Source organism: Electrona antarctica (assembly GCF_951216825.1).
Source record: "Electrona antarctica genome assembly, contig: scaffold_304, whole genome shotgun sequence".
Lineage (NCBI taxonomy): Eukaryota > Metazoa > Chordata > Actinopteri > Myctophiformes > Myctophidae > Electrona > Electrona antarctica.
The window spans coordinates 82,549-109,214 of NW_027637357.1; the positions used below are offsets into that span (position 1 = coordinate 82,549).

Consider the following 26,666-nt stretch of genomic DNA (forward strand, 5'->3'; position numbering starts at 1 on the left):
TGTTAGCACCTCACTGAGACACTGGACAGACTGTCCATGTTAGCACCTCACTGAGACACTGGACAGACTGTCCATGTTAGCACCTCACTGAGACACTGGACAGACTGTCCATGTTAGCACCTCACTGAGACACTGGACAGACTGTCCATGTTAGCACCTCACTGAGACACTGGACAGACTGTCCATGTTAGCACCTCACTGAGACACTGGACAGACTGTCCATGTTAGCACCTCACTGAGACACTGGACAGACTGTCCATGTTAGCACCTCACTGAGACACTGGACAGACTGTCCATTCATTCATACACAGTATCTTCTTTCTTTCTGCTTCTTTTTTCTATTCATTCATTTATTATGATTTATTATTATTAATCAATGCTAAATATCTCTGTATTCTAATATTCCAGACGGTAATCATTGCCATAGCGTGTTTATTAGCAGCTAGGAGTCTAGAGGAGACAGGGTGTGTTTATTTCAGGAGTCTAGAGGAGACAGGGTGTGTTTATTTCAGGAGTCTAGAGGAGACAGGGTGTGTTTGTCAGGAGTCTAGAGGAGACAGGGTGTGTTTATTTCAGGAGTCTAGAGAAGACAGGGTGTGTTTATTTCAGGGGTCTAGAGGAGACAGGGTGTATTTATTTCAGGGGTCTAGAGGAGACAGGGTGTGTTTATTTCAGGGGTCTAGAGGAGACAGGGTGTATTTATTTCAGGGGTCTAGAGGAGACAGGGTGTGTTTATTTCAGGAGTCTAGAGGGGACAGGGTGTGTTTATTTCAGGGGTCTAGAGGAGACAGGGTGTATTTATTTCAGGGGTCTAGAGGAGACAGGGTGTGTTTATTTCAGGGTTCTAGAGGAGACAGGGTGTATTTATTTCAGGGGTCTAGAGGAGACAGGGTGTGTTTATTTCAGGGGTCTAGAGGAGACAGGGTGTGTTTATTTCAGGAGTCTAGAGGAGACAGGGTGTGTTTATTTCAGTCATTTATACATCATGGTGATGTATAAATGTAATGTTTATGATGGTTGTCATGGTGATGTATAAATGTAATGTTTATGATGGTTGTCAAGGTGATGTATAAATGTAATGTTTATGATGGTTATCATGGTGATGTATAAATGTAATGTTTATGATGGTTGTCATGGTTTCAGGGTTGATCATCAGAGAGCAGAGTCTCCTGTACCCAGCTGTGTCTCCGTGAAGAGTGACTGGTCCAAGGATGGACACATTAACTTCAAAGATGGACACCAGTCTACTGATCAGAGGTCAGTGTGAGAAAACAACACATGATATAGTTTTATTAGACTCTACTGATCAGAGGTCAGAATGTCTCTCCTACATTTAGTGCATCATAAAATATAAACACAACCGTCTTTAGTTCACTATAAACACACTGAGGACGCAACCGTCTTTAGTTCACTATAAACACAAGACATCAGTGCTCCATCTCCCTCACTCTCTCTCTCTCACTTACACACACGCACACTTAACATCTCCTTCTCCATATATGGTCGACTGCCAATTATTGCAGACACTGAACAGAATTTTGCCGATGCCTGATCAGCTCTCGGCTTATTGGGCATGCCTGCAATCTGCAGGCCCCTCACGACTGATTTATGGACATTACCGAGGCTTCCAAATATGAACACAAGTTGTTTACATTTGTAGCCAAGCTGTATAATAGCATCCTTAAGACGCTGGTACTTAAGCCCCTTGGTAAGGAATGCCTCTTCCAGACTGTGGTCAAATGTACATGCCACTTCCAAAATGCTCACTTCTCTACTGTCCTCATCAACAACAACAATATCTGGTGTATTATCTGTGACATCTGAAAAGGCATCATTTTCATTATTGTGCATGAACATGGCAGGTGAAACACATGAGTGCTTATACATTTTGGCAGATAATGAAACATATGAACTTATGTCCTTAGCTAATAGGTCACCAATTCTGTCATGCCTAGCAATGTACATTCCCTTATATACATAGCAGCCATTAAGAATATGTGACAGTGTTTCTGTAAGTGGAGTGTGGTCATAGTGCAGACAATGAGGAGGAAACGTGTTAGGGTACCACAGAGAGAGATTGAGTCTGGTTGGAAGGACCTGTAATCTGGCTTTGACTGTAAAGGTGACTATATATCCTCATCAACTGCATCATTCTTGAATATTGTATGAGATACGGTGTGGTCTGCATCGGGAAGGCAAGCTAGCTTCCTCTGTAGTTTTAAACCAGTCCAGTGTTGTTGTCGTTTACAAGGTACCTCCGTGCATTGACTGGTGATATATGGTGTTCTGTATCAATTACAGTATACAGTACTCCTTACTGAGATCAAACAGTTGGTAATAATGTCCTCAAACAGCTACAGATTCAGAGTCAGGTCAAACCCAGCACAGGGATACTCAACAAAACAACAAATATATAAAAAAAAGGAAAAAAAAGTACTTTGACCGCCGACCGCTTTATTGATGTTGAACAGCCAATAAAATTAACAATTGATTGATTACAGTATTCCATAATAAGTTAGTTTAGGCCTTGCATGTTAGCACCTCACTGAGACACTGGACAAACTGTCCATGTTAGCACCTCACTGAGACACTGGACAGACTGGACAGAATTAAGTCTCATTATAGTTATTTTTGTTATCCTTTAGAAATTGTTTTTCACACATCTATAACTGTACCTACACGCTTAAAATCATAAAGTTTAACGTCTTACTCACATTATATGTAGAGATGTCCCGATACCGATACCAGTATCGGCAATGTGTCCAATATGCCTTATTGGGTCGTATCGGAATCGGTGAGAGCGCCAGCAAAGACACAGATCTGAGTCTGAGGACGCAACCGACTTTAGTTCACTATAAACACACTGAGGACGCAACCGTCTTTAGTTCACTATAAACACACTGAGGACGCAACCGTCTTTAGTTCACTATAAACACACTGAGGACGCAACCGTCTTTAGTTCACTATAAACACACTGAGGACACAACCGTCTTTAGTTCACTATAAACACACTGAGGACGCAACCGTCTTTAGTTCACTATAAACACACTGAGGACACAACCGTCTTTAGTTCACTATAAACACACTGAGGACACAACCGCCTTTAGTTCACTATAAACACACTGAGGACACAACCGCCTTTAGTTCACTATAAACACACTGAGGACACAACCGTCTTTAGTTCACTATAAACACACTGAGGACGCAACCGTCTTTAGTTCACTATAAACACACTGAGGACACAACCGTCTTTAGTTCACTATAAACACACTGAGGACACAACCGTCTTTAGTTCACTATAAACACACTGAGGACACAACCGTCTTTAGTTCACTATAAACACACTGAGGACACAACCTTCTTTAGTTCACTATAAACACACTGAGGACACAACCGTCTTTAGTTCACTATAAACATACTGAGGACGCAACCGTCTTTAGTTCACTATAAACACACTGAGGACACAACCGTCTTTAGTTCACTATAAACACACTGAGGACACAACCGTCTTTAGTTCACTATAAACACAAGACATCAGTGCTCCATCTCCCTCACTCTCTCTCTCTCTCTCACTCACACGCACGCACGCACACGCACACACTTAACATCTCCTTCTCCATATATGGTCGACTGCCAATTATTGCAGACACTGAACAGAATTTTGCAGATGCCTGATCAGCTCTCGGCTTATTGGGCATGCCTGCCATCTGCAGGCCCCTCACGACTGATTTATGGACATTACCGAGGCTTCCAAATATGAACACAAGTTGTTTACATTTGTAGCCAAGCTGTATAATAGCATCCTTAAGACGCTGGTACTTAAGCCCCTTGGTAAGGAATGCCTCTTCCAGACTGTGGTCAAATGTACATGCCACTTCCAAAATGCTCACTTCTCTACTGTCCTCATCAACAACAACAATATCTGGTGTATTAGCTGTGACATCTGAAAATGCATCATTTTCATTATTGTGCAGGTGAAACACATGAGTGCTTATACATTTTGGCAGATAATGAAACATATGAACTTATGTCCTTAGCTAATAGGTCACCAATTCTGTCATGCCTAGCAATGTACATTCCCTTATATACATAGCAGCCATTAAGAATATGTGACAGTGTTTCTGTAAGTTGAGTGTGGTCATAGTGCAGACAATGAGGAGGAAACGTGTTAGGGTACCACAGAGAGAGATTGAGTCTGGTTGGAAGGACCTGTAATCTGGCTTTGACTGTAAAGGTGACTATATATCCTCATCAACTGCATCATTCTTGAATATTGTATGAGATACGGTGTGGTCTGCATCGGGAAGGCAAGCTAGCTTCCTCTGTAGTTTTAAACCAGTCCAGTGTTGTTGTCGTTTACAAGGTACCTCCGTGCATTGACTGGTGATATATGGTGTTCTGTATCAATTACAGTATACAGTACTCCTTACTGAGATCAAACAGTTGGTAATAATGTCCTCAAACAGCTACAGATTCAGAGTCAGGTCAAACCCAGCACAGGGATACTCAACAAAACAACAAATATATATAAAAAAAGGGGAAAAAAAGTACTTTGACCGCCGACCGCTTTATTGATGTTGAACAGCCAATAAAATTAACAATTGATTGATTACAGTATTCCATAATAAGTTAGTTTAGGCCTTGCATGTTCACTGAGACACTGGACAGACTGTCCATGTTAGCACCTCACTGAGACACTGGACAGACTGTCCATGTTAGCACCTCACTGAGACACTGGACAGACTGTCCATGTTAGCACCTCACTGAGACACTGGACAGACTGTCCATGTTAGCACCTCACTGAGACACTGGACAGACTGTCCATGTTAGCAACTCACTGAGACACTGGACAGACTGTCCATGTTAGCACCTCACTGAGACACTGGACAGACTGTCCATGTTAGCACCTCACTGAGACACTGGACAGACTGTCCATGTTAGCACCTCACTGAGACACTGGACAGACTGTCCATTCATTCATACACAGTATCTGCTTTCTTTCTGCTTCTTTTTTCTATTCATTCATTTATTATGATTTATTATTATTAATCAATAAATATCTCTGTATTCTAATATTCCAGACGGTAATCATTGCCATAGCGTGTTTATTAGCAGCTAGGAGTCTAGAGGAGACAGGGTGTGTTTATTTCAGGAGTCTAGAGGAGACAGGGTGTGTTTATTTCAGGGGTCTAGAGGAGACAGGGTGTATTTATTTCAGGATTCTAGAGGAGACAGGGTGTGTTTATTTCAGGAGTCTAGAGGAGACAGGGTGTGTTTATTTCAGGAGTCTAGAGGAGACAGGGTGTGTTTATTTCAGGGGTCTAGAGGAGACAGGGTGTATTTATTTCAGGGGTCTAGAGGAGACAGGGTGTGTTTATTTCAGGAGTCTAGAGGAGACAGGGTGTATTTATTTCAGGGGTCTAGAGGAGACAGGGTGTGTTTATTTCAGGAGTCTAGTGGGGACAGGGTGTGTTTATTTCAGGGTTCTAGAGGGGACAGGGTGTGTTTATTTCAGGGGTCTAGAGGAGACAGGGTGTGTTTATTTCAGGGGTCTAGAGGAGACAGGGTGTGTTTATTTCAGGGGTCTAGAGGAGACAGGGTGTGTTTATTTCAGGGGTCTAGAGGAGACAGGGTGTGTTTATTTCAGGGGTCTAGAGGAGACAGGGTGTATTTATTTCAGGGGTCTAGAGGAGACAGGGTGTGTTTATTTCAGGGTTCTAGAGGAGACAGGGTGTATTTATTTCAGGGTTCTAGAGGGGACAGGGTGTGTTTATTTCAGGAGTCTAGAGGAGACAGGGTGTATTTATTTCAGGGGTCTAGAGGAGACAGGGTGTGTTTATTTCAGGAGTCTAGAGGAGACAGGGTGTATTTATTTCAGGAGTCTAGAGGGGACAGGGTGTGTTTATTTCAGGGTTCTAGAGGAGACAGGGTGTGTTTATTTCAGGGGTCTAGAGGAGACAGGGTGTGTTTATTTCAGGGGTCTAGAGGAGACAGGGTGTGTTTATTTCAGGAGTCTAGAGGAGACAGGGTGTGTTTATTTCAGGAGTCTAGAGGAGACAGGGTGTGTTTATTTCAGTCATTTATACATCATGGTGATGTATAAATGTAATGTTTATGATGGTTGTCATGGTGATGTATAAATGTAATGTTTATGATGGTTGTCATGGTGATGTATAAATGTAATGTTTATGATGGTTGTCATGGTGATGTATAAATGTAATGTTTATGATGGTTGTCATGGTGATGTATAAATGTAATGTTTATGATGGTTGTCATGGTGATGTATAAATGTAATGTTTATGATGGTTGTCATGGTGATGTATAAATGTAATGTTTATGATGGTTGGACACAACCGTCTTTAGTTCACTATAAACACACTGAGGACACAACTGTCTTTAGTTCACTATAAACACACTGAGGACACAACCATCTTTAGTTCACTATAAACACACTGAGGACGCAACCGTCTTTAGTTCACTATAAACACACTGAGGACGCAACCGTCTTTAGTTCACTATAAACACACTGAGGACACAACCGTCTTTAGTTCACTATAAACACACTGAGGACGCAACCGTCTTTAGTTCACTATAAACATACTGAGGACGCAACCGTCTTTAGTTCACTATAAACACAAGACATCAGTGCTCCATCTCCCTCACTCTCTCTCTCTCACTCACACACACACACACGCACGCACACGCACACGCACACACTTAACATCTCCTTCTCCATATATGGTCGACTGCCAATTATTGCAGACACTGAACAGAATTTTGCCGATGCCTGATCAGCTCTCGGCTTATTGGGCATGCCTGCCATCTGCAGGCCCCTCACGACTGATTTATGGACATTACCGAGGCTTCCAAATATGAACACAAGTTGTTTACATTTGTAGCCAAGCTGTATAATAGCATCCTTAAGACGCTGGTACTTAAGCACCTTGGTAAGGAATGCCTCTTCCAGACTGTGGTCAAATGTACATGCCACTTCCAAAATGCTCACTTCTCTACTGTCCTCATCAACAACAAAAATATCTGGTGTATTAGCTGTGACATCTGTAAAGGCATCATTTTCATTATTGTGCATGAACATGGCAGGTGAAACACGTGAGTGCTTATACATTTTGGCATATGATGAAACATATGAACTTATGTCCTTAGCTAATAGGTCACCAATTCTGTCGTGTCTAGCAATGTACATTCCCTTATATACATAGCAGCCATTAAGAATATGTGACAGTGTTTCTGTAAGTGGAGTGTAGTCATGGTGCAGACAATGAGGAGGAAACGTGTTAGGGTACCACAGAGAGAGATTGAGTCAGGTTGGAAGGACCTGTAATCTGGCTTTGACTGTAAAGGGGTTATTGTATGTGGGCTTAGTGATCATTTTATGATATTCTGTACCCGCAAAATACAAAAACTTAAGACCGGCTGCCACAAAACAGTCATATCAAGGGACCTCAAAACCTACTCTAGTGAGGTCTTTAACCAAGTATTGGAGAGTCTGGATTGGTCCGATGAGCTTAAAAGCACACATGTCGAAGAAGCTTGGCTTGGCTTCAAAACCAAATTTACATCAGTACTGAACAACATGGCTCCTTTGAGAACCACCAGGGGCAAAACCCGCTCGGAACCATGGATGAATTCGGACATACTGGCTGCAATGAAAGCCAGAGACAAAAAATGCTCTGAAGTTCTAAAATGCAAGTCAAAGCTAGCCAAGCGCTTCGACAGTGTTCGCCAAGCTCGTTTGAACAACCTAAATACACAACGAATCAAACTACGAAACAGTGTAACTGCCATGACCAAATCAGCTAAAAGTAACTTCATTAATGATAAAGCTGAGGAAAACAAAAACAATCCTCATGAGCTCTGGAAGCTACTAAACAATCAACTAAGCTATGGTCAGAAACTAAAAACCAGATTTTCGAACATAAACATCAAATCTGACAACACTCTCATCACTGACAACCTTGATGTGGCCAACTACTTGAATATCTTCTTTACAAACATATCAACAACTCTGGTTAACAAACTGCCCTCCCACTCTGGGCTCTTTGGTGTAGAGCACATTACAACCTTCTACAAAAACCTAGGTGTTTGTAAAGACGATTTTAAACTAGTTATGGTAACAACTGATGAGGTAATTAAGAAACTGAGTGCCCTCCAACCCCACAAGGCCACAGGACATGACAACATTCCCTCCAAATTTCTCAGAGACTCAGCCATCTCTATAGCTCCAATCATCACCCACATAGTAAACCTCTCCATCAAACAGGGACAGGTCCCCCAAGATTTCAAACTGGCCAAAGTAACCCCCTTGCACAAGAAAGGGAGTAAATTAGACCCCGGCAACTACCGCCCTATTTCTATTCTTAGTTCCATCTCGAAAGTGATGGAAAAAATAGTCTATGAACAGGTTGAAAAGTATCTTGCCACTAATAAATTATTGTACGAGTTCCAATCTGGCTTCAGAACATCCCACTCCACTGACACATGCCTCCTCTATTTGAGCGACCACATCAAACAAGAGGTGGACGCTGGCAAATACTGCGGCATGGTCATGCTGGACCTCCAAAAGGCTTTTGACACCGTGAACCACTCCATACTGGTTAACAAGCTAAAAGCAATTGGTTTCGATAGCACATCAGTGAGCTGGATGCAATCCTACCTGGAGGGGAGAGAACAGATGGTGGAAGTGAACGGAACACTGTCCCCCCCCCTCCCAGTGAGCTGTGGCGTTCCACAAGGAAGCATACTAGGGCCTCTACTGTTCCTAATATATGTAAACGACATGACTTCAGCCTGTGACTGCAACTTGTTCCTGTTCGCAGATGACTCAGCACTGCTGGTCTCGGACAGGGACAAACTGCAGGTTGAAAATGCCCTCAGCTCTGAACTCGGTAGAATCTGCACCTGGCTCGCTGATAACAAACTATCTTTACACCTGGGAAAAACTGAATCCATTCTCTTTGGCTCTATTAGTAATCTCAGCAAGGCAAATGGCTTCTTGGTTAGAGTGGGTGACAATGTTATCACACGTAAAGATGAAATTACCTACCTAGGTTCCATCCTGGAGGCTAATCTTTCCGGTGATAAAATGGCCACCAACGTAATCAAAAAAGTCAACCATAGAACAAGATTCCTCTACAGGATCTCCTCACTGGTCAACAAAAACACCTTGAAGACCTTAACAGGAGCCCTTGTACAGGGTTTCTTTGACTATGCATGCACCTCCTGGTACCACAGCACCTCAAAGGCCCTTAAAACCAGGCTCCAGACTTCCCAAAACAAACTGGTCAGGCTCCTACTTGATCTAGCCCCCCGAACCCACCTCACCCCTGCCCACTTCGACAGGCTGGAATGGCTTAGGGTCGACGACAGAGTACAGCATCTTGCAATGGGTCTGGTCCACAAGATTCGATACACCACCAAGATACCCATGTACCTGTCTAGATACTTCCTTAATGTTAACGAAGTCCACACCCACAACACCAGAGGGAGTGCAACGAACCATGTACAACCCAGATTCGGCACAAACAAGGGACTAAATTCTTTTCGCTCCTATGCCACTAAAATGTGGAACGCCCTACCAACTGTCATTAAGACATGCGAATCCCTTGACTCTTTCAAAACCGCTCTCAAAGGGCACCTACGGACGGCTGCAATTCGAAACTGGCCCCTGTAAAATCGGAATCCCTCAAACACGAACGCAATGACAACACAAGAGACGGTCGCGGCCACACAGCCAACTCAAGGTATGGCCACTGAGCCAACTTGGGGACCCAACGCAAGGACAACACAAGAGATGGTCACGGCCACACAGCCAACTCAAGGTACGGCCACGGAGCCGCCTTGGGGACCCAACGCAGCTCCTCCAAGGAAAACAAACAATTTAACGGAGCTGAACGTGAATCCCCCCCCCCCGCCCCCCCCTTTTTTTTTTCCCCTCACTGTATATTTTTCTTTTCCCTTTTTACCTCCTTTTTGATGAATTCTTTTTTGATGAATTCCTGTTCTGTCTATAGAAGTGTCTATTTGTACGTCTCTAAATGTTTTGATGATTTGAACATGGTGGACCCTGTTGGAAACAAGTGTAATGCTTAATTGGGTCGTCCACTCACAGTTAACAGCCTTTGTATTGAGTTTGTGCTTGAAATGTACTGTAATTCTGCAAACTGTTAATAAATTCTTCAATCAATCAATCAAAAAGGTGACTATATATCCTCATCAACTGCATCATTCTTGAATATTGTATGAGATACGGTGTGGTCTGCATCGGGAAGGCAAGCTAGCTTCCCCTGTAGTTTTAAAGCAGTCCAGTGTTGTTGTCGTTTACAAGGTACCTCCGTGCATTGACTGGTGATATATGGTGTTCTGTATCAATTACAGTATACAGTACTCCTTACTGAGATCAAATAGTTGGTAATAATGTCCTCAGAAACTGCTACAGATTCAGAGTTAGGTCGAACCCAGCACAGGGATACTCAACAAAACAACAAATCTTTAAAAAAAAAGAAGAAAAGTACTTTGACCGCCGACCGCTTTATTGATGTTGGACAGCCAATACAATTAACAATTGATTGATTACAGTATTCCATAATAAGTTAGTTTAGGCCTTGCATGTTAGCACCTCACTGAGACACTGGACAAACTGTCCATGTTAGCACCTCACTGAGACACTGGACAGACTGTCCATGTTAGCACCTCACTGAGACACTGGACAGACTGTCCATGTTAGCACCTCACTGAGACACTGGACAGACTGTCCATGTTAGCACCTCACTGAGACACTGGACAGACTGTCCATTCATTCATACACAGTATCTTCTTTCTTTCTGCTTCTTTTTTCTATTCATTCATTTATTATGATTTATTATTAATCAATGCTAAATATCTCTGTATTCTAATATTCCAGACGGTAATCATTGCCATAGCGTGTTTATTAGCAGCTAGGAGTCTAGAGGAGACAGGGTGTGTTTATTTCAGGAGTCTAGAGGAGACAGGGTGTGTTTGTCAGGAGTCTAGAGGAGACAGGGTGTGTTTATTTCAGGGGTCTATAAACACAACCGGTCTTATTGTAAGTCGCTTTGGATAAAAGCGTCTGCTAAATGACTGTAATGTAATGTAATGTAATTTCAGGGGTCTAGAGGAGACAGGGTGTATTTATTTCAGGGGTCTAGAGGAGACAGGGTGTGTTTATTTCAGGGGTCTAGAGGAGACAGGGTGTATTTATTTCAGGGGTCTAGAGGAGACAGGGTGTGTTTATTTCAGGAGTCTAGAGGGGAAAGGGTGTGTTTATTTCAGGGGTCTAGAGGAGACAGGGTGTATTTATTTCAGGGGTCTAGAGGAGACAGGGTGTGTTTATTTCAGCGTTCTAGAGGAGACAGGGTGTATTTATTTCAGGGGTCTAGAGGAGACAGGGTGTGTTTATTTCAGGGGTCTAGAGGAGACAGGGTGTGTTTATTTCAGGAGTCTAGAGGAGACAGGGTGTGTTTATTTCAGTCATTTATACATCATGGTGATGTATAAATGTAATGTTTATGATGGTTGTCATGGTGATGTATAAATGTAATGTTTATGATGGTTGTCATGGTGATGTATAAATGTAATGTTTATGATGGTTGTCAAGGTGATGTATAAATGTAATGTTTATGATGGTTATCATGGTGATGTATATATGTAATGTTTATGATGGTTGTCATGGTTTCAGGGTTGATCATCAGAGAGCAGAGTCTCCTGTACCCAGCTGTGTCTCCGTGAAGAGTGACTGGTCCAAGGATGGACACATTAACTTCAAAGATGGACACCAGTCTACTGATCAGAGGTCAGTGTGAGAAAACAACACATGATATAGTTTTATTAGACTCTACTGATCAGAGGTCAGAATGTCTCTCCTACATTTAGTGCATCATAAAATATAAACACAACCGTCTTTAGTTCACTATAAACACACTGAGGACGCAACCGTCTTTAGTTCACTATAAACACAAGACATCAGTGCTCCATCTCCCTCACTCTCTCTCTCTCACTCACACACACGCACACTTAACATCTCCTTCTCCATATATGGTCGACTGCCAATTATTGCAGACACTGAACAGAATTTTGCCGATGCCTGATCAGCTCTCGGCTTATTGGGCATGCCTGCCATCTGCAGGCCCCTCACGACTGATTTATGGACATTACTGAGGCTTCCAAATATGAACACAAGTTGTTTACATTTGTAGCCAAGCTGTATAATAGCATCCTTAAAGGGACACTTCACCCTTTTTGCCAAAAAATATATATCAATGACGTTTATAAGATTTAGAACACTTTCCTGGCATTATTTTTTGTGTAATCTCTGGGTTTAGATATTTTAGATTAACGGGTGGCTCTGACGTCAGAGACACTTTTCCGTATTGCTACCGGACTACATTGTCTCCTCACACTGCAGCTAGACCAGCCCCAAAACACAGCCGTCACGGACACTGCGATTTGTTCCACCTACAACCTTCGTTGACCGCACCCCCACATGTGCATTTGTTATTGTGTTTGTGTCATGTCGCCGTCGTCAGCAGAGCAGCGCCAGAGAGACGCGCTATGTTGCCACGAATCCCCCCCCCCCCCAACTCTAGATTTAGTATAATGATATGAAGTGACTTGCCATAAACCATCCATTAACTCCCCATTCATCCAATTTGCATCTGCTTGTATTAAACAACATTAAACTCACCAACATTGCAGCTGTAGGGAAAGCTTGAATATCCACTTTCAAACTGCAAAGCTTTTGTTTCATAAAAATCCACCGAATCTTTTTCCCACTCAGCTCTGCACTTAGTTTTTCTTCTTTTTTAGTTCTATCTCACTACTAGAACTTTCTGACTCTGAGGTAGATAAGATTTTTGGCTGTCAACAGCATCCATTTGTTTTTTCAATGTTGAAATGAAATGAAATGAAATGAAATCTATATTTACCCAGGGTATCTGGGCTAAGCTCAAGAACTTGTTTCCAGCCAGGCCCTGCTCATAGAACACATTTCATCGTAGTGGTTGATGCCTTGTTCAAGGGCATTTCAGCGGTGGTAATTTTAACGTGTCGGACGGCTGGTTCGAACTGGGAACCTTCCGGTATCTAGACCGCGCCGCTATCCGTTCGGCCACCGCTGCCACAAAGTGGACCGGAGCGTGGTGAAATAGTTGCTAAGATACGATCGTACCGTATTTGGCAACTAAAAGACCTGTCCCGTAATGAACCGATACGGGACGCACTTAATCCCGTATTTTTGTCTCGTGGAAAAATGACAGCGCGTTATGGTGATTCTCAGTCACTCGCTCCCATGCAGTAATAAGAAGGGGCAGCCGACTGAGCTATAGGAACAGGAAAGCAAGACACTGGAACCTGGTGTCTGGAAGGGCGCTAGGCTCAGCTCATTGGTCAGTACTCTTCATAGGCATGCAGCAGAGCCAATCACTATGCAGTATCGTATCTTAGCAACTATTTCACCACGCTCCGGTCCACAACATTGAAAAAACAAATGGATGCTGTTGACAGCCAAAAATCTTATCTACCTCAGAGTCAGAAAGTTCTAGTAGTGAGATAGAACTAAAAAAGAAGAAAAAGTGCAGAGCTGAGTGGGAAAAAGATTCGGTGGATTTTTATGAAACAAAAGTTTGAAAGTGGATATTCAAGCTTTCCCTACAGCTGCAATGTTGGTGAGTTTAATGTTGTTTAATACAAGCAGATGCAAATTGGATGAATGGGGAGTTAATGGATGGTTTATGGCAAGTCACTTCATATCATTATAATAAATCTAGAGTTGGGGGGGGGGGGGGGGATTCGTGGCAACATAGCGCGTCTCTCTGGTGCTGCTCTGCTGACGACAGCGACATGACACAAACACAATAACAAATGCGCATGTGGGGGTGCGGTCAACGAATGTTGTAGGTGGAACAAATCGCAGTGTCCGTGACGGCTGTGTTTTGGGGCTGGTCTAGCTGCAGTGTGAGGAGACAATGTAGTCCGGTAGCAATACGGAAGAGTGTCTCTGACGTCAGAGCCACCCGTTAATCTAAAATATCTAAACCCAGAGATTACACAAAAAATAATGCCAGGAAAGTGTTCTAAATCTTATAAACGTCATTGATATATATTTTTTGGCAAAAAGGGTGAAGTGTCCCTTTAAGACGCTGGTACTTAAGCACCTTGGTAAGGAATGCCTCTTCCACACTGTGGTCAAATGTACATGCCACTTCCAAAATGCTCACTTCTCTACTATCCTCATCAACAACAACAATATCTGGTGTATTATCTGTGACATTTTCATTATTGTGCATGAACATGGCAGGTGAAACACATGAGTGCTTATACATTTTGGCAGATGATGAAACATATGAACTTATGTCCTTAGCTAATAGGTCACCAATTCTGTCATGCCTAGCAATGTACATTCCCTTATATATGAGCAGCCATTAAGAATATGTGACAGTGTTTCTGTAAGTGGAGTGTGGTCATGGTGCAGACAATGAGGAGGAAACGTGTTAGGGTACCACAGAGAGAGATTGAGTCAGGTTGGAAGGACATGTAATCTGGCTTTGACTGTAAAGGTGACTATATATCCTCATCAACTGCATCATTCTTGAATATTGTATGAGATACGGTGTGGTCTGCATCGGGAAGGCAAGCTAGCTTCCTCTGTAGTTTTAAACCAGTCCAGTGTTGTTGTCGTTTACAAGGTACCTCCGTGCATTGACTGGTGATATATGGTGTTCTGTATCAATTACAGTATACAGTACTCCTTACTGAGATCAAACAGTTGGTAATAATGTCCTCAGAAACTGCTACAGATTCAGAGTCAGGTCGAACCCAGCACAGAGATACTCCAGTTCTCACACAGAGGTCATTGGGGTCAGGCTAATCTGACCACACCCCAAACCCAGTAGCATGTGAGTCCATTTTAAGGTTGGGCTTTCTTCTGAACCCCAATAAACTAGGCTGGCCCTCTGCTGCCAGGACGGCACTTTACGCCGTTTCATATCTAGAACCAGAGAAGATCTAGCAAGTTCCCTGACAGTCGTGTCATCACTAACATGTTTAACATGTTTATCAAGTGAGCCAGCTCATTCAAGCATTCTTTTTCAGTAGAAAAAACGTTGCGACAATTTAACTCTATTAGGGAGATGACACCTGCAGTGAAGTGAGCAGTGCGTTGGAGTCCAGCATAGTTGTAGACTTAGCACAGGGTCGTAATTATCCCTCATTCTGTGTGTGAGTGCGTGTGCGTGTGCGCGTGCGTGCGTGTGCGCGTGCGTGCGTGCTAAAACGTAGGACATTTCCCAGCACCCCCCCTCCTCCTCCTCCAACAATACAGATAGATTTACAACCAGTAAAACCACCTCTGTCATCATGTGTCATTGACCTGAAACCAGCCTGATGTTGTTAGACTTTGATACGGAACATGTTTAAACAGCTCATAGAATCATAAAGTTTAATATCTAACTCACACTTTAAGAAACACTTCATTATTTTTAACGGACGGTACATAATGATGACATTTATCATGTGAAATGTGGATAATTTGACTTGTGTCATAATTTAAATCTAAGTGATTTAATATATTGATGTGTAGTGTGAGTAACATAGTGCTCTCTGTAAAGCAGAAAAGGAGTCCATCCAATTCTCTCTGGTTCAGTCTGTGCTAGACAGAGAATACATAGTGTTGGATAAGTGACGTGACAATAAGATATGACATCATAGAAACGTGACATCATAGGACCAAGGCTGACCTCACTGGAGACATCTAACAGATGACCCTCATATCTATAAACAACATTCAAGCTGTAATATCACGTATCAAAGTACATAAACACTGTATCTACAAGTTCAACTACACAGACTTCATTACATGTACATGGACAAAGCATAACAGTTGTCATATAAATGTAATGTTTATGATGGTTGTCATGGTGATGTATAAATGTAATGTTTATGATGGTTGTCATGGTTTCAGGGTTGATCGTCAGAGAGCAGAGTCTCCTGTACCCAGCTGTGTCTCCATGAAGAGTGACTGGTCCAAGGATGATGTTATTGACTTCAAAGATGGACACCACTCTACTGATCAGAGGTCAGAATGTAAACATGCACATTTTGTGTATTTACAGATAGATTTACCAGCAGTAAAAATACCTGACCTCTACTGTCTCTGTTGTCATGTTGACCTGAAACCTCCTGACCTCTACTGTCTCTGTTGTCATGTTGACCTGAAACCTCCTGACCTCTACTGTCTCTGATGTCATGATGACCTGAAACCACCTGACCTCTACTGTCTCTGTTGTCATGTTGACCTGAAACCTCCTGACCTCTACTGTCTCTGTTGTCATGATGACCTGAAACCACCTGACCTCTACTGTCTCTGTTGTCATGTTGACCTGAAACCACCTGACCTCTACTGTCTCTGTTGGCATGTTGACCTTAAACCTCCTGACCTCTACTGTCTCTGTTGTCATGTTGACCTGAAACCTCCTGACCTCTACTGTCTCTGTTGTCATGTTGACCTGAAACCTCCTGACCTCTACTGTCTCTGTTGTCATGTTGACCTGAAACCTCCTGACCTCTACTGTCTCTGTTGTCATGTTGACCTGAAACCACCTGACCTCTACTGTCTCTGTTGTCATGTTGACCTGAAACCACCTGACCTCTACTGTCTCTGTTGTCATGTTGACCTGAAACCTCCTGACCTCTACTGTCTCTGTTGTCATGTTGACCTGAAACCACCTGACCTCTACTGTCTCTGTTGTCATGTTGACCTGAAACCACCTGACCTCTACTGTCTCTGTTGTCATGTTGACCTGAAACCACCTGACCTCTACTGTCTCTGTTGTCATGTTGACCTGAAACCACCTGACCTCTACTGTCTCTGTTGTCATGTTGCATTGACCTCTACTGTCTCTGTTGTCATGTTGACCTGAAACCTCCTGACCTCTACTGTCTATGTTGTCATGTTGACCTGAAACCACCTGACCTCTACTGTCTCTGTTGTCATGTTGACCTGAAACCTCCTGACCTCTACTGTCTCTGTTGTCATGTTGCATTGGCCTGAATCCAACCTGATGTTGTTAGACTTTGATACAGATCATGATTAAACAGCTCATAAAGTTTAATATCTAACTCACGTTATGTTTGATCAAAGGAGAGTACGTAATGATGAAATCCATCTTGTGAAATGAGGTGAATGTTCAATATAGCTGCCCATGTACATTTGCTGTTTGGGCTTTTGTGTCTTGTATTTTTTCATAGTCATTGTTGACATTTATTTTACGTGACTCTGCAAGGCTAGCCGCCTATAAGAGGGTCTTTAGTACAGGACTTTGGGCACTACAACATGTATTTATATATATATATTTACAACATGTATTGATAACGTGACTCTGCAAGGCTAGCCGTCTATAAGAGGGTCTGTTGTGTAATCCACAGGATGAGTGATAAATCTATGAGTCATTCACTTTGTCATGAAATCAATATAAAGTTTGAACATGAAAAACACAGAGCGATGGCAGCCATGTTCCTTTCCTCCATCAATGATTTACTGCATCGTACCTCCTGAACCAAACATGATAATACAGAATCATTATGTTTTTATGGTCAACGGTTACAAGGACACCACATACAATGACCACCATGGTCGTGACAAGGCCTTTTAGTGACCGCTCCATTCCTGACCGTTTAAAACCCCAACCTGTATTTAGTTACCCTGCTACACTGGTTCTCTGACTGTTTAAACCCCACCTGTATTTAGGTCCCCTGCTACACTGGTTCTCTGACTGTTTAAAAACCCACCTGTATTTAGTTCCCCTGCTACACTGGTTCTCTGACTGTTTAAACCCCACCTGTATTTAGTTCCCCTGCTACACTGGTTCTCTGACTGTTTAAACCCCAACCTGTATTTAGTTCCCCTGCTACACTGGTTCTCTGACTGTTTAAAACCCCACCTGTATTTAGTTCCCCTGCTACACTGGTTCTCTGACTGTTTAAACCCCAACCTGTATTTAGTTCCCCTGCTACACTGGTTCTCTGACTGTTTAAACCCCAAACTGTATTTAGGTCCCCTGCTACACTGGTTCTCTGACTGTTTAAACCCCAACCTGTATTTAGTTCCCCTGCTACACTGGTTCTCTGACTGTTTAAACCCCAAACTGTATTTAGTTCCCCTGCTACACTGGTTCTCTGACTGTTTAAACCCCAACCTGTATTTAGTTCCCCTGCTACACTGGTTCTCTGACTGTTTAAACCCCCAACCTGTATTTAGTTCCCCTGCTACACTGGTTCTCTGACTGTTTAAACCCCACCTGTATTTAGTCCCCCTGCTACACTGGTTATCTGACTGTTTAAACCCCCACCTGTATTTAGTTCCCCTGCTACACTGGTTCTCTGACTGTTTAAACCCCAACCTGTATTTAGTTCCCCTGCTACACTGGTTCTCTGACTGTTTAAACCCCAACCTGTATTTAGTTCCCCTGCTACACTGGTTCTCTGACTGTTTAAAACCCCACCTGTATTTAGTTCCCCTGCTACACTGGTTCTCTGACTGTTTAAACCCCAACCTGTATTTAGTTCCCCTGCTACACTGGTTCTCTGACTGTTTAAACCCCAACCTGTATTTAGTTCTCCTGCTACACTGGTTCTCTGACTGTTTAAAAACCCACCTGTATTTAGTTCCCCTGCTACACTGGTTCTCTGACTGTTTAAACCCCAACCTGTATTTAGTTCCCCTGCTACACTGGTTCTCTGACTGTTTAAACCCCCACCTGTATTTAGTTCTCCTGCTACACTGGTTCTCTGACTGTTTAAACCCCCAAACTGTATTTAGTTCCCCTGCTACACTGGTTCTCTGACTGTTTAAAAACCCACCTGTATTTAGTTCCCCTGCTACACTGGTTCTCTGACTGTTTAAAACCCCCAACCTGTATTTAGTTCCCCTGCTACACTGGTTCTCTGACTGTTTAAACCCCCCAACCTGTATTTAGTTCCCCTGCTACACTGGTTCTCTGACTGTTTAAACCCCAACCTGTATTTAGGTCCCCTGCTACACTGGTTCTCTGACTGTTTAAAACCCCACCTGTATTTAGTTCCCCTGCTACAGTGGTTCTCTGACTGTTTAAACCCCCCAACCTGTATTTAGTTCCTCTGCTACACTGGTTCTCTGACTGTTTAAACCCCAACCTGTATTTAGTCCCCCTGCTACACTGGTTCTCTGACTGTTTAAACCCCCAACCTGTATTTAGTTCCTCTGCTACACTGGTTCTCTGACTGTTTAAACCCCCACCTGTATTTAGTTCCCCTGCTACACTGGTTCTCTGACTGTTTAAACCCCAACCTGTATTTAGTTCCCCTGCTACACTGGTTCTCTGACTGTTTAAACCCCAACCTGTATTTAGTTCCCCTGCTACACTGGTTCTCTGACGGTTTAAAACCCCAACCTGTATTTAGTTCCCCTGCTACACTGGTTCTCTGACTGTTTAAACCCCAACCTGTATTTAGTTCCCCTGCTACACTGGTTCTCTGACTGTTTAAACCCCACCTGTATTTAGTTCCTCTGCTACACTGGTTCTCTGACTGTTTAAACCCCAACCTGTATTTAGTTCCCCTGCTACACTGGTTCTCTGACTGTTTAAACCCCAACCTGTATTTAGTTCCCCTGCTACACTGGTTCTCTGACTGTTTAAAACCCCCAATCTGTATTTAGTTCCCCTCCTACACTGGTTCTCTGACTGTTTAAAACCCCACCTGTATTTAGTTCCCCTGCTACACTGGTTCTCTGACTGTTTAAACCCCCACCTGTATTTAGTTCCCCTGCTACACTGGTTCTCTGACTGTTTAAACCCCCCAACCTGTATTTAGTTCCTCTGCTACACTGGTTCTCTGACTGTTTAAACCCCCACCTGTATTTAGTTCCCCTGCTACACTGGTTCTCTGACTGTTTAAAACCCCACCTGTATTTAGTTCCCCTGCTACACTGGTTCTCTGACTGTTTAAACCCCAACCTGTATTTAGTTCCCCTGCTACACTGGTTCTCTGACTGTTTAAAACCCCACCTGTATTTAGTTCCCCTGCTACACTGGTTCTCTGACTGTTTAAACCCCAACCTGTATTTAGTTCCCCTGCTACACTGGTTCTCTGACTGTTTAAAACCCCCAATCTGTATTTAGTTCCCCTGCTACACTGGTTCTCTGACTGTTTAAAACCCCACCTGTATTTAGTTCCCCTGCTACACTGGTTCTCTGACTGTTTAAAACCCCACCTGTACTTAGTTCCCCTGCTACACTGGTTCTCTGACTGTTTAAAGTAAAACAAACTGTATTTAGTTCCCCTGCTACACTGGTTCTCTGACTGTTTAAACCCCCACCTGTATTTAGTTCCCCTGCTACACTGGTTCTCTGACTGTTTAAACCCCAACCTGTATTTAGTCCCCTGCTACACTGGTTCTCTGACTGTTTAAAACCCCAAACTGTATTATTTTGCTACACTGGTTCTCTTGTACATTAACATTTGTCAGACGCATTTTTGGACGACGCAGATATTCAGTGGATTATAGTATACATATAAGTTGTTTAAACATTATTCGTGTGTGCGTGCGTGCGTGCGTGCGTGCGTGCGTGTGCGTGTGCGTGTGCGTGCGCGTGCGTGTGTGTGTGTGTCCTCCACAGTGACCAGCAGCAGGGGTCCAGTGGTCAGTCAGCTCAGGAACATCAAACAGATCTGGACTCCATATTTAAGGTTTGTCAATGTACAACAACAGCTTTACTTCATCTGCACATAAAATTAATACATAATGAGTTGATCACAATAGAGACAAGTAGTCCTTGTGTCAACAAAGCATTTTATCCACTGAGAAGCTGCTCTGCTAAAATCACTTCCAGAAGTATTTTATCTCTGGACTGCAGGGTGCCCAGATAAAATTGTCAAACAGCAGGTGAGTTGACATTTCCTGAAGTGAAGTGGGTCTTCTTAACTTACAATGAGTTTCCATTGTTCTCTGAGCCAGTCTTATGAAGAGGGTTTTACAATGTTGTTGCTGCGAGAGAGAGGTCTATCCAACACCAACTCAGGATTCCTGGATCACTGCCCTCCACACTCTCCTATCCAACATCAGGTTCTTGAGCTCTGCAGTGTTGTTAGCCAAGCTGTCGCACCGCAGCACGTAGGTGGTACGCTTCTTTCCCCTTCAACCCTCCTGGCTTTGCCCTGGGTTGGCTCCCATAGGGTCAATTTACTTGCTTCAAGTTCTGGGTGCCTGACGCAGTGCCCTGCCAGCCTCATCCTTCTCTCTCTGACTTTGTCCGTGACCCGTGGTAGGTCCCCATAGAGGTCCACATTTGTGATGCGGTCCGTCCATGTGACACCTAGTGCCATTCGTAGCATTCTTGTGTAGACTCCATCCAGGGCTTTTTCCTCCACTGTGAGGGTCCATGTCTCGGCCCCATACAGCAGTACTGACTCCACTGTGAGGGTCCATGTCTCGGCCCCATACAGCAGTACTGACTCCACTGTGAGGGTCCATGTCTCGGCCCCATACAGCAGTACTGACTCCACTGTGAGGGTCCATAATGAATTGAATTGCATTTTTATAGCGCTTTTCCAAGTTCTCAAAGCGCTTTACAATGGTCCATTCATTCATACATTGGGAGGTGAAGTGGCAAACAGTCGACGCCAGCGTCCTCACTTCCCACATTCAGACACCAATGGTGGCGAGTTCACACTGACCAACTCATTGGAGGCAATGTAGGGTTCAGTGTCTTGCCCAAGGACACTTCGACATGTGGACAGGAGGAGCCGGGATTCAAACCGCCGACCCAGGGATCATTGGACGACCTGCTCTACCTCCTGAGCTACAGCCGCCCTTTCCATGTCTCGGCCCCATACAGCAGTACTGACTCCACAGTAGCTATGAACTCTTAAGGTCTTCTCCCATATCTGATTTCCACACTCTCCTCATCCCGTGCAAGGCTTTCCAGGCAAGTGCTCTCCGAACCTTCAGATCCTGTTCACTTGAGGCAGTCCAGGCCCCGAGGAGGTAAAATGGTAAATGGTAAATGGTGCATTTATATAGCGCCTTTATCCAAGGCGCATTACATTCACCCATTCACACACACATTCATACACCGATTGTGGCGGAAGCCATGCAAGGTACCAACCAGCACATCGGGAGCAATTTGGGGTTCAGTGTCTTGCCCAAGGACACTTCGACATGTAGAAAGGAGGAGCCGGGATTCGAACCGCCGACCCATGGATCATTGGACGACCTGCTCTACCTCTTGAGCCAGGGCCCAGAGCCTGGGGCCCAGGGCCCAGGACATGGGGCGAGGCACAAAATACGGCTCTGGGCCCAGAGCCTCAGTGGGTCGACCTTGACTTCCTTCCCCTACTGGGGTCCATCTCAGTGGGTCGACCTTGACTTATTTCCCCTACTGGGGTCCATCTCAGTGGGTCGACCTTGACTTCATTCCCCTACTGGGGTCCATCTCAGTGGGTCGACCTTGACTTCATTCCCCTACTGGGGTCCATCTCAGTGGGTCGACCTTGACTTATTTCCCCTACTGGGGTCCATCTCAGTGGGTCGACCTTGACTTCTTTCCCCTACTGGGGTCCATCTCAGTGCAACAACCTTTGGGATTCTACTCTGGGCCATTCGGAGAACATGACCCAGCCATCGTAGACGGCAGCGTTTGATTTCCTGCTCATCCTGTGCAGCTCTTTATTTGAGGTCTTCTCAGGCCAGAAGATAATGCAGGTCTTACGGAGGCATCCATTGTGGAAGCCATTGATCTTTTTCATGTCCAGTTCTGTCACTCGCCAGCATTCCGAGCCGTACAGCAGCACTGATTGTACGTTGCTGTTGTACAGTCGGACCTTTGATCTTAGACTGGACTGCTTTGACTTCCTGATAGCATCCTCATCCGCTTATCCAGACTCGGGTCGTGGGGGTAACGGTTCCAGCAGAGAGCTCCAGACTTCCCTTTCCCAGGCCAACAGTATTCACTTCATACTGGAGGATCCTGAGGCGTTCCATGGCCAGCATGGAGATATCAATCAATCAATCAATCAATCAATCAATCAATCAATCAATCAATCAATGCAATATTGTTGAGTTTAAACTGTATTAATTATTATGTGTTTCAGCTGCTTGAACAGAAACTCGTAACACTCGTGAAGAAAGAGATGAAGAGGTTCCGGAAGGTTCTGACAACAGATTACCCAGAATGCTTAGAGAGTCAGGGGGAGGAGGGGGAGGAGGAGAGGAGAAGCTTCACAAAGGGAGCTCTGAAGATCACACTGACCCTCCTGAGGAGTCTGAAGATGGACGAGATGGCTGACCTCCTGATGATGAGTAAGAGACTATTTATATGATGGAGATCAGTAAGAAAGTCTTTAATTAAGTCTTTAGTCTTTAAAGTGTTAATAAAGATCTTCTAATGGCCATTAGTTGTATTACTATCTGGAGGTCTCGTTAACGTTAACATATTTACTGACTGGTGTCTTCTGGAGGTCTCGTTAACGTTAACATATTTACTGACTGGTGTCTTCCGTTCTTTGGTCATGTAGAAACTCTTGCTCCTGTCAGTCGACGACAACTCAAGTCTTATCTGAAGAAGAAGTGTCAGAATGTGTCTGAGTGGATCGCTGAAGATGGAACCCGAACCCTTCTGAAGCAGATCTTCACAGAGCTCTACATCACAGATGGAGTCAGTGGAGACGTCAATAAAGAACATGAAGTCAGACTCATTGAAGCAGCTTCCAGAAAACCAGCCAATGAGACGCCAGTCAGCTGTGATGACATGTACGAACCCTTACCTGGACACGATGGACCAATCAAAACGGTGATGACAAACGGCGTGGCCGGCATCGGTAAAACGGTGTTAGCTCAGAAGTACGCTCTGGACTGGGCAGAAGGCAGAGCCAACCAGATGGTCCACTTCTTGTTTCCACTCACTTTCCGAGAGCTGAACCTGATGAAGGAGGAGAAGTACAGCTTGGTGGAACTCCTTCAGCATTTCTTTGGTGGGATCATGAAACCACTCGTCTGCAGCTTGAAGGAGTTCCAAGTCATGTTCATCCTCGATGGATTGGATGAACTGAGGTTTCCTCTGGACTTCCAGAACGCTGAGGTTGTAACCGATGTCACCACGCCAACCTCGGTGGCCGTGTTGCTGACAAACCTCATCAGAGGCGACCTGCTTCCCTCTGCTCGCCTCTGGATAACCACACGACCTGCAGCAGCCAATCAGATACCAGCCGCTTATGTTGACAGGGTGACGGAGGTGAGAGGATTCACCGATCTGCAGAAGGACGAGTACTTCGTCAATAAATTCGGGGATGAGGAGAAGGCACGCCCAATCGTCTCCCACGTCAAGAGATCCAAAAGCCTCCACATCATGTGTCACATCCCGCTCTTCTGTTGGATCACCGCCACAGTTCTGGAGGTCCTGTTGAAGACAGACGTGAAAGGATCGCTGCCAAAGTACCTGACCGAGATGTACCTCCACTTTCTGCTGGTTCTGTTCGGACAGAAGAGTGTGAAATATCACGACGGAGCTCCAGAGAACACCAAGGTCATTCTGGCTTTAGGAAAACTGGCGTTCGAGCAGCTAGTGAAAGGACAACTGATCTTCTATGAAGCAGACCTGAGAGAGTGTGGCATTGATGTCCGAGAGGCCTCTGTGTACTCTGGAATGTTTACACAGATCTTTAAACGGGAGAGAGAGCTGCACGTGGACACCGTGTTCTGCTTCGTCCATCTGAGTGTCCAGGAGTTTCTGGCTGCTGTTCATGTCTTTGTGTCCTTCGTCCAGGATGGTGTCAACCTGCTGTCAGGACCACAAACAACCTCCAACTGGTCCAAGCTATTTAAACCCAAAGCTAAGATTCATCACCTCTACCAAAGTGCTGTGGACAAGGCCTTAAGGAGTCCAAATGGACACCTGGACTTGTTCCTGCGTTTCCTGCTGGGCCTCTCTTTGGACACCAATCAGAAACTCCTACAAAGGCTGCTGATACAGACAGGAAACACCTTCCAGACCAATCATGAAACCATCAAATACATCAAGGAGAAGATCACAGAGAATAAATCTCCAGAGAAAAGCATCAATCTGTTCCACTGTCTGAATGAGCTGAATGATCATTCCCTGGAGGAGGACATCCAACGGTACCTGACGTCAGGACGTCTCTCCACAGACCAGCTCTCTCCTGCTCAGTGGTCAGCTCTGGTCTTCATTTTGCTGTCTTCAGGAAAGGAGCTGGACGTGTTTGACCTGAAGAAATACTCTGCTTCAGAGGAGGCTCTTCTGAGGCTGCTGCCCGTGCTCAAAGCCTCCAATAAAGCTCTGTAGGTTCACTGATAACTATAGGCCTATATTTCACAAATTATACAATCTTTCTTTAACAGAAAATCTCATGAATAAATGCTTTACGACTGTTTCTTCAGGCTGAGTGGCTGTAACCTGTCCAAGAGATGCTGTCAGAAGTTATCGTCAGCTCTCAGCTCCAGCTCTAGTCTGAGAGAAGTTGACTTGAGCAATAACGACCTTGAGGACTCTGGAGTCAACCTTCTGGCTGTGGGACTGGGGAGTCCACACTGCATGTTGGAGACTCTCAAGTCAGTATAACTGTGTTCAACTGAGTTTAAACTGTTTCTGAAATCAAAAGTCATTTTTTTATGTAATATTGTGAAACTTCTCACTGTGTGTGTGTGTGTGCGTGTGTGTGTGCACGTGTGCATGACATCTATTGAATAAATGCTTTCCCACTGTTTCTTCAGGCTGAGTGGCTGTAACCTGTCAGAGAGATGCTGTCAGGAGTTATCGTCAGCTCTCAGCTCCAGCTCTAGTCTGAGAGAAGTTGACTTGAGCAATAACGACCTTCAGGACTCTGGAGTCAACCTTCTGGCTGTGGGACTGGGGAGTCCACACTGCATGTTGGAGACTCTCAAGTCAGTATAACTGTGTTCAACTAAATTTAAACTGTTTCTGAAATTAAAAGTCATTTTTTTATGTAATATTGTGAAACTTCTCACTGTGTGTGTGTGTGCAGTTTGTCAGGATGTCTGGTCACAGAGAAAGGCTGTTCTTCTCTGACCTCAGCTCTGCGCTCCAACCCTTCCCATTTGAGAGAGTTGAACTTGACCTTCAATCATCCAGGAGAATCAGGCGAAGCGATGCTCTCTGCTGCTGTGAAGGATCCACGCTACAGACTGGACACTCTGAGGTGTGTGTGTGTGTGTGTGTGTGTGTGTGTGTGTGTGTGTGTGTGTGTGTGTGTGTGTGTGTGTGTGTGTGTGTGTGTGTGTGTGTGTGTGTGTGTGTGTGTGTGTGTGTGTGTGTGTGTGTGTGTGTGTGTGTGTGTGTTTATAGTGTCTACTGTCTACTCAGACCATGTGTAAATACCAGACATCACATAATAATAAGTTAGTCAGTTCAAGTCTGACAGCAGGAGGCTGTGAGAGACAGTTAGTCAGTTCAACTCTGACAGCAGGAGGCTGTGAGAGACAGTTAGTCAGTTCAACTCTGACAGCAGGAGGCTGTGAGAGACAGTTAGTCAGTTCAACGCTGGCAGCAGGAGGCTGTGTGAGAGACAGTTAGTCAGTTCAACTCTGACAGCAGGAGGCTGTGAGAGACAGTTAGTCAGTTCAA

The 26,666-nt window shown here is 44.2% G+C and overlaps 1 protein-coding gene across 1 annotated transcript; it reads left to right on the forward strand.

Annotated features, from left to right (window-relative positions):
- Positions 1 to 1,159: 1,159 nt before the first annotated feature.
- On the forward strand, positions 1,160 to 25,643 carry LOC306918975 (protein NLRC3-like; the record flags this gene model as incomplete). The annotated part of the gene is made up of 7 exons (XM_079531813.1): positions 1,160 to 1,257; positions 11,717 to 11,830; positions 15,995 to 16,108; positions 20,688 to 20,757; positions 23,161 to 23,368; positions 23,584 to 25,363; positions 25,463 to 25,643. The coding sequence occupies exons 3-7, from the start codon at positions 16,041 to 16,043 to the stop codon at positions 25,641 to 25,643; spliced, it is 2,307 nt and encodes a 768-aa protein (XP_079387939.1). The 5' UTR covers positions 1,160 to 1,257; positions 11,717 to 11,830; positions 15,995 to 16,040.
- Positions 25,644 to 26,666: the final 1,023 nt, after the last annotated feature.